Source organism: Rhamphochromis sp. 'chilingali', assembly GCF_963969265.1.
Source record: "Rhamphochromis sp. 'chilingali' genome assembly, chromosome: 2".
In the NCBI taxonomy this organism is placed as follows: domain Eukaryota; kingdom Metazoa; phylum Chordata; class Actinopteri; order Cichliformes; family Cichlidae; genus Rhamphochromis; species Rhamphochromis sp. 'chilingali'.
Genome location: NC_137930.1, coordinates 57,330,755 through 57,347,404, shown reverse-complemented (window position 1 = coordinate 57,347,404; position 16,650 = coordinate 57,330,755). Strand labels below are relative to the sequence as shown.

The following is a 16,650-nucleotide window of genomic DNA, read 5'->3' as shown; positions in this document are numbered from 1 at the left end:
TAAGATGTTCAAGATGTCTGACCTTATTATAGACAGCAAAATTATTATTTGACATTTTAAACTCTGGAAATCTTCGATGTTTGTCCTCATTGGTGCTGCTGAACCCAAACGCGCTTCAGCTTGAGATGGCTTGACATTCTCCTTCAGGATGTTTTTGTAGACAACAGAATTCATGGTTCCATTTACCACAGCAAGTCTTCCAGGTCCTGATGCAGTAAAACAGCACCAGACTATCAAACTAACACAAAAATATTTTACTGTTAGTATGATGCTCCTTTTCTGAAATGTTGTGTTACTTTTATGCCGGATGTAATGGGACAAACACCTTCCAAAAAGTTCAACTTTTGTCTTGTCAGTCCACACAGTATTTTCCCCAAAGTCTTGGGGATCATCAAGATGTTTTCTGTCAAAACTGAGGCAAACTTTTTGCTCAGCAGGGGTTTTCATCTTAGAACAGGCCGTGTTTGCCCAGTCTATTTCTTATGGTGGCATCATGAACACTGACCTTAACTGAGGCAAGTGAGGCCTCCAGTTCTTTGGATGTTGTTCTGGGGTCTTTTGTGACCTCTTGGATGAGTCGCCGCTGTGCTCTTGGGCTAATTTTGGTCAGCCAGCCACTCAGGGTTTATCACTGTGCCATGTTATTGCCATTTGTGGATATTGTCTCTCACTGTGGTTTGCTGGAGTCCCACTGCTTTAGAAATCACTTTATAACCTTTTCTAGACTGAGAGATCTTCACTTTGTTTGAATTCAGCTATCTGTGGGATACACCACAGATAGCAGTTTCAAAATACCTTTATTTAGAAACTGCATTTTGTGTTTACTTATGTTTTCTTTCTTAAATATTTAAATTTGTTTGGTGATCTGAGACATTTAAGTGTGACAAACATAGAAAGAAATATGACATGGGGAAGGGGGCAAACACTTTTCCACACCACTGTATGTGGATGAGCTGCTGGAGACCAGCACTACAAGGACTAAAGACCACAGGATCATCTGCATACATCATATGGTTCGCTAAAAGACTATCAACCTTGCACCAAGTTTAACGGGTTCTCGGCTTCTTTGACAAGCCATCAACATAAAGATTTAAAAGAATTGGGGATAAAATTCCTTTTTGTCTAACTCTAATGCAAGATTAGAGAAAAATCCAATAAATTCAAACTTGTGCACCCAATTCTTGTTAAAGTCATTAAAGCTGTATGCTGTGCAGTTAACAGTTAAATGAAACCATTTAAAGCCCCAAATTACCATGAATATAAAGCTGTATATATGATGCTTACACTTTAAAGTAAGACCAAGCGATACAAAGTCAGGAAGGCACACAAAATACCTTGTAAAATGCAAGAGTGTTTTGCATTAGTGGTGCTTTAAACACACTACAGAGGTACTCCTACACCATTTCTTGCTGGAAATGTGTGGTTGGTGGAAGCTTTTATCCCACACTCTCTAGTGCCTTACTGTACCATTTGGGAGTGCATTTTAAGGATGGGTACTCCCAGTTGGAATCAAAGCTCTAGCATGCCAGTGATGCCTTTAAGCCATCCAGAATCTCAGCTGTCGACATCATGCTGAGACAGCTTGACCTTTCTAGTCACATCACTCAGGTAAAACATGTCACTCCACTGTCTGAAACTCCCTGACGGCATCGGTATCCTTGAATTGACCATCAATATCCAGGATGCCTCTTGTGGTAAATGCACAGCTGCTGTATTATATACTTAAGAGGAAATGGACTTTAAAAACGACGACGACAACAACAACAACAAAAAACAGTTTTTCCATTACAGAGAAAAGAAGCTGTGCAAGTCTGCAGCTAACGTGGTTTGCTATATGAGTCAAACCAGTAAAAACACATATGATCCATGTTACTCAATGTAAAACCATCTCGGGGATTTACAGTTTGGCACCTTCAGCCCAGAGTCACTGTGCTGAAGCAGCATTGACAGCTGTATCTGTGAAACACCCACATAGCCCATAGCTCAAAAAAGCTCTCTTCACAGCGCATCTGTATGAGGCAGAAGGGCTTCTAATGGTTAAGGAGACGTGTCCTTCATTCAGAAGTTATGCGTCTTCCCTGTTGGCATCATGGAGAAAATAAGGTGAATGTTCACTCTGAGGATTGGTAAAGGTATCAGACGAGGGAAAAGCACTAATCTTTCTTCTAAGATGAATTAATGATCAGATTTTTAAAACTGAGGCAAAGCACAACAGTCCCTGCAAGCGTTAACAGTCTTAACATACTGACCAGTATTTTATTCTCCCTACATTTTCATTAACCTACAGTAAGTCATTCACCAGTGGCTACATCCCTGCATGCGCACTACACATCGTCAATGTCAGCTTTGATGTTGAGCCGATCCAGATAACATTCAGGTCAAGTCCAAGTTACTGTACAAAACATTTTTTTGCAGAGCAGCGAGGATGCTGGAGCTGAGCAGCATTAGTTACCTATTTAGCGTACTTCTAAGGACGAAACTGGGGAAGCCTAGATATTTAAAATGCAACACCAACGCCAAACAAGTGGGTCAATCAAATACTGTTACCTCTTATCTGTCAATGTCAAAAGCAATCAGTTATACAGTAGGCGAAGAAATGGGCTAGATTTACCAGTCTTATTTTAACGCGCAAACGAATCGACAGATGTCAGGTCCAAAGAAGAGCAAAAGGAAATACCAGAGTGGAAAACATCACACTAATCAAGTGAAAAGGTCGTCTGCAGACTGCTCATGTGAAATGTTGCCAGCGCTTCTGCTGAGCCAACATCGAGCGGTCCGCCTCCCTGTAGTGAGATCATTTGGGAGGAACAGCACCTTGAAGAATAACGCCAGGATTTAAAAAGAAACTGGATAGAATCTCTTAAAAGGCAAAATCCTACCTGATGTCCCTCACTCGTCAGTGCATGCGAGCTGACTTGAATGTAGGCGAAGCGACACACACCGCAAGCGGGTCAGCTCAGCCTGACTGCCTCCCTCCTCCACGGCATCAAGCCCCTCCTCGTTTATCGTACAGTGGAGAAGGATGAGGGGGGGAGAAGAAAAAAAAAGACCACAAATCTGTGCGCCGCAAAAAGGAAGCGGCGTCACACTCACGCACAGTGTCAGATAATATGTATCCCGATGAAGACAGATTTACAACCTTACCAGTGCGATGAGCAGATAAAATTAACCTGGCAATCATGCACAGGGATAGACGCACGGAAGATCTGAGAGACTGACCTCTCTTATTTTGAAAATGCTTTAATTTGTGCAGTGTAGAGCACCTGCCAAAAGCGTGTCTTCACACTAAGCGTTAATGGAAGCCTGGCATGGAGGTTTATGTTTAAAGTGGGGGCAACCTCCACAAGTCTTGCTATAACGTGCAGGAACGTACATCCCACACGACATTGAAAAAGAGTATCTGTCTGTTTTTTCGTGATTAATTACACTTACACTAACCCAATAATCAAGCAGTCAAATTAAGATAAGGCATTAAGATATATTTTAGCGACAAAATGAGAATATTATTTAATGTATCAATATGGCCAGCACCTCCCCTATCGGTGGGTGCACTATTGTTTTCTAAACATATACTACCCCCTAATGGAGATATGGAAGCATTTATGGTCAGGAAATACAAGGACATGCTCATCTCTGAGAAAATAAGGGATGGACTCGGACAGAGTGAAAAGTATTGTCGGTATTTTGCAAAATAGGTATGGATGATTGGTATTCCAAAAAGACTATTAAAATATCACAGCGGGACCGATTATCCTAGTCTACAAAGCCCAATCAAAATGTGTTTGCTTTGTTTTTTCATTTTCTCACGCTATCCAATGTGAGCCTTCACTTCACAAAATAATACAATACTATAAAGGGTACAAGGTGTTCGAAAGGTACGTGTGAATTAGTGATGCGGCGTGAACATTTTGGCAAACATTTCTAAGTGGCGACTCTCGTTTAGGACACTTTCCAGGTACAGCGTTAGCTCTGACATCATCCTGTCATTTATTGCCTGGTAACACGCAGTAACCAAGTTACTCCACTTGAACTTTGTCGTGTTCAGAGTGGAGTTTTTTTCCACTTGGGTCTTTTCAGTATGAAGATGGTCAAACTGCCTTTGATGTAGTAGTACCAGGTAATTTTAAAAAAAAAAGGGTAGAGAAAACTGATGTAGGTTTTCTTCTGCAGTGTTTGAGTTTAACTAATAGTTAAAGCTAACTTTTGTTGTGCTGTCCAAGAAAAATTAAATCTAGGTGTCAAACTGTCTCACCACAAGAGGGAAGCATTGACATAACATTGCATTGATATGTGAAGATCTAAAGAGCAATGTTCAGTATACCAATAAATGTTATCATTGGCCTTTGTTTAATTATGATATTGATATTTCAAAAGCCAGATTTGTAATAGGACCTTCTTCAGTATATCAAACGTCATCTTTTATAGATAAATACTCTGTATATCTATAACATATTGATATAAATACAGTAGATCTGTATATAAAAGAATCAGGTTATGGGATTTTTTTATTTTTGGGGTCTCGAGTTCTCCAGATTGTATCTTTTTAACCAAGAAAAGTAATGTAAAGATAGAAGTTAGGTGAAAAAAAATCCATTTTCCTGAGAGATTCTAAAGATCCTGTATTTTAATGCCATCGAAAATATTGTTGCAATTCTTGCAATCATTTTAAGAGTTACAGCAAGCACATTTAGCACATTCTTAATTTTTCCAATTTCACAGATGATTTCCTTCATAAAACTCCAGTCCCGTAGTGCGGAAAGCTATCTTTCTCTCAAATTTCAAATAAACATTCAAAGTACTCTCAAGACAGAAAATGTACTCGGCTCATTTATAAGGACATGTGTGTAATGAAGCAAACTGCATCAGGAATATTGGTGATGCAGTGATATGGCAGTAAATTACTTTTGCATCATTACATCACCAATATGCTCGATGCATATTGCCACATTACATAAAAGTATGACATTGATAAGAGTGCAAATATAAACAACCTCACCTGGTTCAAACAACAGAAATTTCCACCTTTATTTCATTAAAACACTCATCGGCATTATATTAAAAACCAGGTTGCTTATTTTTCTTAAACTCTTTAAACCAAACGATGTCTCCTAAAGTTAATACGCAAGGCAGTTTTGTGTCCTGAACTTTTGACAATGCAATTTAGACATCAATGGCAAGAGTTATTATTTAATTGTGTTCAGAACTCTTATCAAACAGATCACCTTTTTTATGTTCTTAGAACAAGGTAAAGCCCACATTCTAATTTAATTTCCATGGAAAAACAAACATCTGATTTAGAAGTCTGTTTAAAAACAGTTTGTTTAAAAACCAGCTGCTCACTTTCAAAGTACAGTAACACGCTTATCTTGCTAAACAGCACGGCAGCCACTACAGGCACACTGAGCTTTGTTGTGGTTCGGATATTTCCATGGGAACCAGCGGCTAAGGAGAGCAGGAGGATCCTGTTTGAGCTGGAGGCGTGTGTTAGATTTATTGGTTTCCTGCTACATTTAAACCGCCTGCGTCTCTCAAAGAGCCACAGATCTGCAGGACCTCCATCTGCTGTCAAGAGAGCCCTTACAACTTCTCTATCTTTCAGCACCTTACTGGAGCTTTTGTCCTTTTTTGGGATAATATTGTGGATTATCCATAGCCCCAGAATATAAGGTAAGAAAACCTTCCTGCCAAGTACTTGTTGGGGATATCCTGACTATTTGTGAATGCATTTGATTTCAAAACATAATTCAGCAACTCAAGTATTATTTTATTTTATTTTTTCACAGAGTTTTGGATTTCTACCAGAGGACCCATGTGGATGGTGGAGAGGATCCGCATGTCAGTGGAGAGAACTAGCCTGCCTACCTTGACAGCAGAACTCAGCTATAAACTTGGTGACATCATGCTGGGAGAAAAGGCTGACAAATCCAAACGGATTTCTCTTTGTCCTAATATCATCACCCCTGACAACATCCCAGAATTCTGCATTCCCCCAACGATCCTGTCCTTGCAGGAGAAGAACACGGAGCAAAGCCGAGCAGCTCGCATTATGAAGGTGCCTCCAGGTGAAGGACCCAGCCCTGAGACGGAGATGACGTTTCATGAGCCGTTCAACCAACACATTATTCAGGTAGAAAGTGTGGATGAGAGCCCCTACGATGGCTGCAGTGATGAAGAGAGCACCAATGCAGACCCTCAGAGCCAGGCTGCCTTATCGCTTCCACACTTAGCCAAAACCCAGACCAGCTATGGCTTTTGCACTTTACTAGAGAGCCCCCACACAAGAAGAAAGGAGTCAATTTTCCATTCTGATCCAGGCTCTTCTCCCCTGCTGCTGCCCAGAAGTCGATCCAGCATGTGTTCCAAACTCACCCCCTCCACCTCGCCCTCCTCCTCTCCTTCCTCCTTCAGCCTTAACAGCCTGACCTCCAGGCTTTCCCCAAGAGGCTACACCCTAAACTGGCAGACCACTCTAGACAGTGATACCACTTCCTCTACTGAATCCTCTCCTTTCAGCTCGCCGCTGCTGGCCAGGTGCCCTGCCAAGTCTTCCCTCTTCAAAGCGCTGAGCCATGAACTGCTGTTGTCAAGGAACATAAGGAAAGCAATGGTGTCTAGGAACAATTCCCTGTCCACAGATGAAGGCAGCTCCACCGACAACAGCCCCAATGTCATGAGGAGGGCATCAGAGGGGTTGGCTGAAGGGCTGCCCAGCAACTACAGCCTGGCACCACCCACCATTTTCCCCATGGACTTGATTCTGCATAGAGAGAGGGTCATGAAGGAAAAAATGGTGCCCATTGGAAAAGAGGGCAGTCTGAGACTCTCAGCAGAATACTGTCCAGATAACCGAAGACTGCGAGTTCGACTCATCAGTGCAGAGGGCCTTTATCCTCTGTCTGTAGACCCCAAGATTATCAACTGTAGTGTCAGCCTGTCTCTGATTCCCGGAAAAATCCAGAAGCAACGCAGCACTGTCATCAGAAAGAGCCGTAATCCGATCTTCAATGAGGATTTCTTCTTTGATGGTATCTCAGAGGAAGACCTCAGCCAGCGGTCCCTTCGCTTTAAAGTCGTGAACAAAATGTCCACTCTGAAAAGAGACTATCTGCTTGGTGATTGTGATTTGCCTCTTTCAAGCATTGTAACCTTATAAAGTGAAGTACTTTGGCAGTTTTTTTTTTATGTACTGAATTATTTATTTAAATTTTTGTATTATAAAAGAAGATTTTGTAATAATTAAATTATGGAAAAAGTTGACTTTATCTGTCTCGAGTACATTTTTTGAGTATGTTTTCAATTTTAAATTTAGGATGAGTTACACCATGATATTACAAACTGAGCCTGGGACAGAGACATTTTTATTTAATAAAAAAGTCCAAATCACCAAGAAAAAGTTAAAAACAAAACACGCATTTAAAAATATCCCTTTACAGCCTGTCAGTGATTAATTTGTTAATGTGGTTGTACCATCCGCTGGAGTGAGATGGCTCCCATCTCCATTTCTCCTAAGCCTTTTGTCCTCTTCCTGACCTTTTCTGTGATCAAAAATATATATAAAACCCAGAAAGCTCACATGGGCTTTTTTCCATTTCACCTTTGAGTATGTATAATTTCAGCGGTGCACAAGAGAAGCTCTGTTTTCTTTATCCACCTCCTGCCATATTTCATTATTATCTGCTGAAGATCAAAAGAGCATCTATTGCACCAAATTGTAGTTAAAGAAAGTTTTTTTCTCATATTTCCTAAATAAACAGTCTTTCTTCACATACAAGTCAATCTATATCAAATAATAACCTGCTAATATCCTCTTTTATTTAGAATACAGCAAAGCAAAAATGTAAATGGGAAATAAAAACAAACAAACAAAAAGTCCCTTTAATTTCTGAATATAATACACTGCTTTTCGTTAAATACAGTGTACGAGTTAAATATGTTTGCTCCTTCCAGCCACCTTAATAGCCAAAAACCAGCATCTTAGTGCAACGTGTGTATATACACATATGTTTACTCGACCGAGCAGAGCAGCACCTCTAAATGCAGACACGCTCCAAGCATATCCTGCTGCTCTGAGTAATAAAGATCCGGCTTAAAAGCACCAGCTGCCACGATAACTACTGGTTAAAGATTAATATGTTTCTCCAGGCTCAGAATATCTCTGACGGGGGGCTTACAACTTTTGGTTATAAACTAAACTATATAACAAAATGATGTGCAGTAATGCAAGGAAATGGGAAAAATAAACAAATACATTAACAATAAAAAAATACTACCAAAGCTATAACAATAACCTGCTGGATTTTAATTATTATAAAGCCAGATGCTTTTAATGAATATGTTTACTGGATTACAGTTTGAATGACGTCCCTGAGAAAAGCCTTTGGACAAACACAGCTCAGTGCGAGCTTTAGTTTGAACTACAGCTCCACAATAGTCAGAAAGGCCTGAAAATCCCCTCTCCTCACACTTGTTTGTGTGAAAATAAACCTTTTTATTTAGTTTGTTGTTCAACACATTTGTATTACTGTAATGTGAAAGGTCATATTGATTCTTTTAAACAAGCCTTTAAAAATTCCCCAACAAAATGTTTCAACAGCCGGATGTATTTCAATATTTCCGTAAGGAGGCTGATACGGCTGGATCATTTCGTATCAACTGTTGGTTCAACTGTGAAATATCCCATCATAAAAGAGAATTACCTGTGATTCCCATTACCCCGTCCATCAATGATTTCTCTAGTCTTGATAGTCAACAGCAGCAACACACTCTGTGTCCATGTTGGTGCCACATACAGGCATTTTTTTTTTAAATTAGTGGGCGTATTAGTTATTTATTTGAAATGATGGCATTAAAGCCATAATTGAACTTCATGGAAACAGGGCTCACTTTAACAATTGTCAGGCTTTTTCCTGTTTCCACCCTTTTTGTCAAGTAGATGGCCATCTCAGCATGGCTTTTAATTCACAGATATAAAGATAAAATTAATACATAAAAACATTTTTATAGTATCATCACTCAATATAAGGTTTATTCAACAGCTGCCCTAAATTAACAGTGATGGTCACTACCAATTTATTATTTTTTTATGTTTCTGTAAAACAGAAAATTATTAGACCCCAGATGCTAATAATCAGTTGTGTATCATTTTTGCTGGACAAGCTGCAGTCTTGTAGTTTTCAACAAGTCTCACACACAACTCCTGAGCAACCCCAGCTCATTCTTCTTTAGCAAATCTCTCAAGCTCCTCCAGATCTGATGGTCCTCTGGCATGAACCTTGGTCTTCAGTTCAGTCCACAGATTTTCTTCACCAGGGGCATCGCATGTTTTTGGTTGTTGTGTTGGAAGACAAAGCAACAACCCAAAACCAGCTTTGAATTTATTTTGGTGTGCAACCTTGCAGTCCATTCCTGTCCTAGCGACTATCTTATAATTCACTATAATCATAACTATGATTCCTGACGTGGCTGAGTCACTAGAGTTGTTCTGGGGTCTTTAGGCACATCTCATACAAAGTTTTCTTCCCAGAGTCTTTGAACTCTTTCGCTTCCTACCTCTGCCAAGTTTGTTCTGCGACTCTCTTTGAATTTTTTGATGACACTCCAGTTCTTGACACTTGGAAATGCTTTGTATATCCATCTCCTACTATGTAAGGATCAGCAGGGGTTTTTTTTTTCGTTTTTTTTTCTTAAGTCTAAACTGATTTCTTTTGTTTTTGGTATGATGCTTTCTCAGTGCCAATTGATTTGACAATTGTTGAGCTTTACAAAGTTAAATAATATCCTTGCACTGCAGTGTTTTGTGTTACGGTTCCATAAAATGAACAGTTTTCTCTGGGCTAATAATATTAACCACAGTTTTTTTCTGGAATAATTATTTCATTTTGTGCAAATACAAATCATTTATGCTTTCCAAATATGCTGTTTTTTAAGGAAAACTAGTATTTTAAAAAACACTCTGCTGGAAATGTTGAAAATCTCTTGCTCTGTTAAAAAAAACACCTGTGAAAATTTTGACTAAAACCTTGAACTTCATACGGGGGCTAATAATTCTGTATTTATCTGCATGGTAAAAACCTAAAACATATTTCAAATTCGGTTTGTGTTTCTGTTCAATTACTAGAAGCTTCATTTCATACTATCTGTAGGAAACATCTGGCTCCTTACAAGCTCTGCACTATGAACATAAACGTACAAAGGGGGAAGTGCACTGGCTTAATCTCAAGTGTCTGAAAACAGTTGCCTGGTTACCTTCATTCACCAGGATGCCTTTGCCCAGCTAATGCATATTGACAAAGTACATTAGATGGGCACCTGGAAGTGACAGCAACAAGTAGAAATAATAAAAGATGTTTCAGTCTTCATTACTGTGAATTCCTTTCTTGCATTCAGCTCTCTGCTCGCATCCACACATATTTAGTGTCCATTCGTTTCTTTTAATGGAAATAAAATGTTATCATAAGATATACAAACCGTCCCCTTCCCCGGCCATATCTCTCTTGCCATTTTACAGCTTCCTACGTAAGAGTCTGTTCCAACCAGTTTCCTTATCTTGTTTTCTGTTTTACCAGGCTCTTAATGGTACAAAGCATATGACAAACACTTAAGCATGTCACTTAAATGTGTTTGAACATTCTGGACAGCAGGGCCTCTATTGCTCCACCTTTTTTATCTTCTCAGATTAAGAAATTATTGAACTTTTGTTCATGGAAAACTGCTCAGTCATTTATTCCATTTATTTGTCAGTTTCGCCCACATGAGTTGAAGTGGAGCTTTTCTTAGTTAGTTTTATATGATGTTATATATGTATGTAACAACACAGCTGAAAAAGTATGAAATGAAAATAATAAATCTATGCTGAAAATTGCATATATTGACTTCAAGAAGTACAGTGTTAATCAGCTCTTTGCATTTTTTACCCCCCTTTTGGTTGTGAATGCCTCACTGAATAGTCATTGGCTCCTGTGTTGCGTACCTATAAGAGAGGATGACAAAGAAAGAGGAATGGAGGATGTGGTATGGAAATAAGAGCAAGTGGGTGTGAGCATCAAGTGGGCATTTTTTGATTCATGATCCAGTATTGTTTGAGCTGAGCTCTCTCAGTCAAGCTTTCTTGTAATGTCTTTACAAACAGCTCTTCAGGAATAGTTCTCAAGGCTTCTTGAAGGACATTCAAAGCTCTTCTTTGAATGTTAGCTGCCTTAGTTGAAGTCCGGGCTCTGGAGAGGCCCATCTATGGCTCATAGTATTTCATGTTTTTACCTAGGTATGCATTTACCACATTGGCAATGTGTCTGTGATCATTGCCATGCTGAAAAATGAAACAGTAGCTAATTATTCCTCTATGGCACAGTGCTGCTGTTAGAAAACAAAGCCACACTTTTGGTTATTACACTGTCCTGTCTTTGTTTGTTGTTGTCAACAATAATGGGTTTTTATTAAATAGTTTGTCTGATTATGTTTTGGGTTGTTGTTGTTGTTTAGCGTCCTTATAGTCCAGTTTTCCATTACTTCTGTAGCCTTCATTCTCATATAGTTTTTATATATTTTTAGGTTCATGTTTTCCTTTGTCTTCAATTTTGGTTACTATTACTTGTTCATTTCTAGTTATTCATCATTGTTTGGTATTCGAGGTATTTTATTTCTTTGTATTCTGTATCTTAATTTTGCATCCTTAAAAAGGAAGGGAAACCAGGTTTCTTGACAGCCACTCTACCACTGAGACCATTTCAGATGAGGCTTCAGTGCACAGTTGATGAATCAACTGACAGGCCAGAACGGCATCTCTCAGGACCTGTGTCAGTTTGTTTCTGTGTGTTTGTTTGTTTCTTAATGACATGACTTTCAGACATTGTTCATCTGCTGTAGGTAGTGATTTAAGCCTGCTAATGTTTCTTTTTTCCTCCACTTGTCCAATTAGGTCATACTACACACCGTGCTGAGCTATACCAAGTTTTCAACTAATCTTTCTTTGGGATTGATCGTGTTGGTGCAACAATACTATTTTATCTGAATCAAATTGTGTTATCTTCGGCATTTCCCATAGATTGAACTAAAGAAATGGCGGAAAATGTGTTTTTGTTGTAACAGGCTGCTTGTAATATTTTGATTTTTGATTTTATCATTCATAAGTCAGTTTTAGTGGCTTAACAACCAAAACAAAGATAAAACAAAACAAACAAACAAAACCCCAAAACATTCCCCTAAAATTTGTTCAGGTGTCATGAAGTTCAAGAAGATAGGACCAGATAAGGTTGAAGAGATGGACTTGAAGTTAATGAAACACGTGCTTTTTTGTGGCTCATAAATTCCAGAATACAAACTTTAAAAAAATCCCAAAAGCACTGGAGGAAGAACAATGGGAGGGAGAGACACTGGAGCAAAAAGACAGGCACCAACCTGAGACTATAAATAAACAATGCTCTTATCTGTGCTGGTAACTGGCATCATAGCAGGGCTTTATAACTATGGTGAACTTTAGTTTAGAGGTGCCAACAGTAGCTAAAGTAGACAGTTTTTGGACCCATGACAAACTCCTAAGTAAGTAAAATAAACTGATATCTGATGTCAACAATACAGAATCGATGCTCTAAAGGTTTTTCATGTATGCTGTTCTTTTTTTCTCCACCTCAAGGTGCAACAGTCAAACATACTACTAATTTTGTCTTATGTGTAACAGGCACAATGTGCTGATGGTGGAGCTTACTGACATGTATGTAGACAATCATAAAGAAACCCTGTCAACAATGATCTACATTTTATGTTTGCACAGTCACCGCACAGATACACAAAAGATCATTCCTATCAAAAGTCAAATTAAATGTTCTGTTGAAAATTTTTTTTTTTTTTTTGGCCTGTCCCGTTTGGCTCTTTTGCCATCAGAATTGTTGTCTAAAGGCAAAGAAAGATGCCCAACGGATTTACTTTACCAAACTGACCATCCCAGCCTTGCCGTAATGGTCCATTTGATTCACCTTTTATTGTTTATTTTATTTTCACTTACTGAATACGGGACAGACTTGACTGGGGGAAAGAAGGGGAGAAAGAAAGAGGGAAAGAGAAACAGCTGAGAAGAGGGACGGGGGAGAAGGGCAAAAGACAAAAACCAACAGAACGGGCAGAGAAAAAAAAATGCATATATCAATCACCTGGATCACCTGCTGAGAAAGAAAAAAGAAAGCAAGCAGAAGAGAACAAGAGTAATAGAATAAACAACATCACAATGATATATGGGAATATGACAGTAAATACTAAATGTTAAACATTATTGTGCAGCACATAAGATCAACAGAACACAGTGTGCTTTGAGGTAGGAGCCAAAAAGGGTGTAGTTTGTGGGTGTGATCACCCGTGTGTACACCTGTGAGCATGGACGCGCTTGTTTTTTGTTTTTTAAAAGGTTCCTTCATGTAATAATCTGCTAGAGGGTGTGGGGGGGCCACAGCCCCGTCCTCCAGGGCTTGAAGCAGGTGTGGAGGAGATCAAAACTCCAGACATCCAGAGGCCCCCAGAACACAAGAGACCAAGGAAGACCAACAGAGGGGCAGCTGCGCCACTGTCCCGGAAAGAGCTGAGGAGAGTCCCAGATGAGGGCTCACTCAGCAGCCGCGGAGCAGAAGCCAGGGGGAGTTGCAGTGACGCGCCCGTGAGCTCCGCCGGCAGCCAGCTGCGCCTGAGTGACCGAGCCCCAGGCCGAGAGGCCGGGGGCACCCCACCTCCGAAGTGGCCCGAGCGAGCCCCAGGCTCCAGGCCCCGATAAGCGGCCGCCAAGGAGTGAGCCGGTGTGTACCTGGACGCCCATCCCCGGACACAAAGAACCACCAACGCACCGATGTCTGAGGGGGTCCGCCACTGGCAGGGGAAGTGGTGGTAGGGAGAGATAGGCCTCCAAACCTTGGAGGGCCTGAGATGTCCCCAGAGAGGTGGCGCCTGACACCCAACCTGACATATAGACACAGACATACAGGCACACACAGATACAAACATCCATTCCCACCCTCATGCTCTCATATGCACTTACTCCACACTCAACCAACGTGGAGACAGACATAAAGAGACGTTGTACACACGATCACACTCCCCAAGCGTACTCTACAAACCGGGTCTAGGTGCCCCCGCCCCTGGAGGGGGGAACTGCACCCAGACCCAGGTGGTGTTTCCCTTTTCCCTGCGGTGGGGGGAGGCAGACCGCCCCGACTCCGCAGCAGCAGGAAGGCTCCACACTCCAGACCGCAGTCGGACGGCCAACTCCTGCTCCTAGCCCCCCTGCTCCAGCAGGTCGCAGAGAACGGGGGTGAGAGAAGACTCCAAACCTCCCTCCACCCGCTCATTGTAATGTTGATGCATGTGTGTTCTAAGGTGCATTTAAAACCCAGGAGGGCATGGAGCTACCTGCCAGAGAGCAGCAGGTAAGCGCATGGTCCCTCCTGCTAGCCCTCAATGTCTACGTGTATTTAAAATTGAGAGGTGGGCAACGATGCCAGGGGTGGGGTATACACCCTGATGGTACTTTGGACTCCGTGTATCGTGCCCACCCCCAAGATCCTATATGTATGTGTAATGAGAGTGTGAGTAATGTGAATGTCTAAGTTGTGGGATAAAATTGAGGCAGAGGCAGCCAGAAGGGGACAGAGGGGGGGGGGGGGGGGGGGGGTAGCCTCCTCTGCACCCTGGTGACATACCCCTACTCCAAGGCCCTGCATGTGTGGGTGGTTGTGGTGGAGCGGGAAGAGGGAGGCAGCTGGAGATGGGGAGGGAAGGAAGGGAGGGGCAAGTGACCCCTCCCTGGGGCCAGCTCCCCCGCTGACCCCAGTAGGCACCCCCATACTCCGCGACCCGCCAGGGAAAGGGGGCCCAGGCCCATCCAGACCGGGCCCAGTGCAGCAGCGCCGCCCGGCCCCACAGAGCCCGGGACAATCCACCCAACCCCACCACAGAGAAAACTGCACCCACCCCACCATCCACTCATCTTCCAGACTACATAAGACAATAAACACCCAGGCTGAGATCTTCCTCCACCTCTCCTGTATCTCCCCCTCCTGCAGAGGGCGCTCCTGAGGAGAGGAAAGCTCCTGCAAGATGTGACAATCTCCCCCACCAGTTGAAGAGCCCCCCAGGTGGCTCGACGCACCGGCGGCACCCTGCTCCAGGGCTGGGCCCCCATGCACCCACCCGCCCACAACCCCGGCAACACACCAACCAGGACCCAAGCCCCCGAGGCCCGGTCCGGGTCCCAGCCCAGAGACGGAGCGCCCCCAGAACCTCACGCCCATCCCGGACCCACCCAGGGGCAGCCAGGCTACCAGGTCAGTAACCCACGTCCGTCAGCACAGACCCTCCCCTAGCCCCGCTGCACGCAGCCGCGAGGAAACAGTCACCGGAGAGCCAACAGAGCCCCTAACCGGACATGACCGCTACCCCGGGTTGAGCCCCCCAAGGAAGATGCCTCCGGGGAACCCCCCCCCCGTTCTGTTGAAATATTAAAGAACCTTCATCAGAGTACCCGATTACAAGAGGTCAAAATATTCCATGATGCAGTGGTAGGACTGTGATTTTTTTGACATCACTGTTTATAGCCCACTATTCAAACTAACGCTGCTTCAACGTCCAGTTTTGCGCCAGGTTCGTGGAAGCACTGAGTAGGCTTCAACCTTAGTCTGGGGACAAATGAGGCCGGATGAAACCAGATCTGACTGAAATACACAGACGCACACACACACACACACACACACACACACACACACACTGGCAATGCCCTATGATCCTCCGAACTCACTCAAGTCTGCATCATTTAATTGAGGTAAGACATTTGCTCTAAATCATGGGTAACCAAATTTGATTTGCTTCTACAATGTGTTCTACCAGTATAACCAGTACTATGTAGTTAAATTCTACTTTATTCACTTTAGTTTCCATGCCATTCAGTCTATTCGGGTAATTCATTCTGGCTCTGTTTTGTCAGTTCCAACATCAGTGTATTAGTGCACTAAATTGACACAACTGCCTAATATATGTTTTCTGTATAGACATTCACAGTTTGCGACAGGGCTGAGAACAAATCATGCTGTGTCTGCACGTAGACAGACTCATCACTTAGCCTGTGCACCTGCCCTATGTTACACCACCCACTCAATCACCTCAGGCACTGTATGGAGCTGAGTCCAAGCGTGACCTGTTTAGTACATAACAACCAAACATACTGGTGTTTGGTCTTCCTCACATCTGTTAAGGCTTATATAAACAGAACCAGTGTTTTTGAACTTGGTCAACCCTGTCCTGTTTAGACGCTTAGACTTCCTATCTTTATTCCGAAGAGGTATGAACTACTGCAAGTGCAACCTTATTATAGAACATGAATGAATGATTGCTGTCCTTAATATGTAATAATAAGTATTATACTGTTATTATACTAAGAGATTTGTTAGTGGCATTAGGACTGGGATTAGGACAGGGCACAATATTGTTCAAACAGCCATTACACCATTAGGCAAACAGGCCATTAAGATACATGTCATGTGAAAGGATCGTGTGTGCATGTTGGGGGAGGAAGGTGTGTTTGATCGATGCTAATTTTAGACACTTCTAAAAATGGGCAGACTGTGTACGCAAAATGTGACGCACAATTTCTAAGTAGAATTTCTTTCGCAGTTACTTTTA

The 16,650-nt window shown here is 42.0% G+C and overlaps 2 protein-coding genes across 4 annotated transcripts in view; one reads left to right on the top strand and one right to left on the bottom strand.

Moving 5' to 3' along the window:
- The window catches only part of tln2b (talin 2b), a 96,415-nt gene extending 93,425 nt beyond the window's left edge, over positions 1-2,990 (bottom strand). For all 3 annotated transcript variants that reach the window (XM_080874700.1, XM_080874702.1, XM_080874703.1), the window contains exon 1: positions 2,880-2,990. The gene's annotated coding sequence lies outside the window, so the exon portion shown is untranslated. The remainder of the gene's footprint in view (positions 1-2,879) is intronic.
- Positions 2,991-5,530: 2,540 nt separating this feature from the next.
- c2cd4a (C2 calcium dependent domain containing 4A) lies at positions 5,531-7,153 on the top strand (the record flags this gene model as incomplete). The annotated part of the gene is made up of 2 exons (XM_080875552.1): positions 5,531-5,667; positions 5,784-7,153. The coding sequence occupies exon 2, from the start codon at positions 5,810-5,812 to the stop codon at positions 7,151-7,153; it is 1,344 nt and encodes a 447-aa protein (XP_080731678.1). The 5' UTR covers positions 5,531-5,667; positions 5,784-5,809.
- Between the last annotated feature and the right edge of the window lie 9,497 nt (positions 7,154-16,650).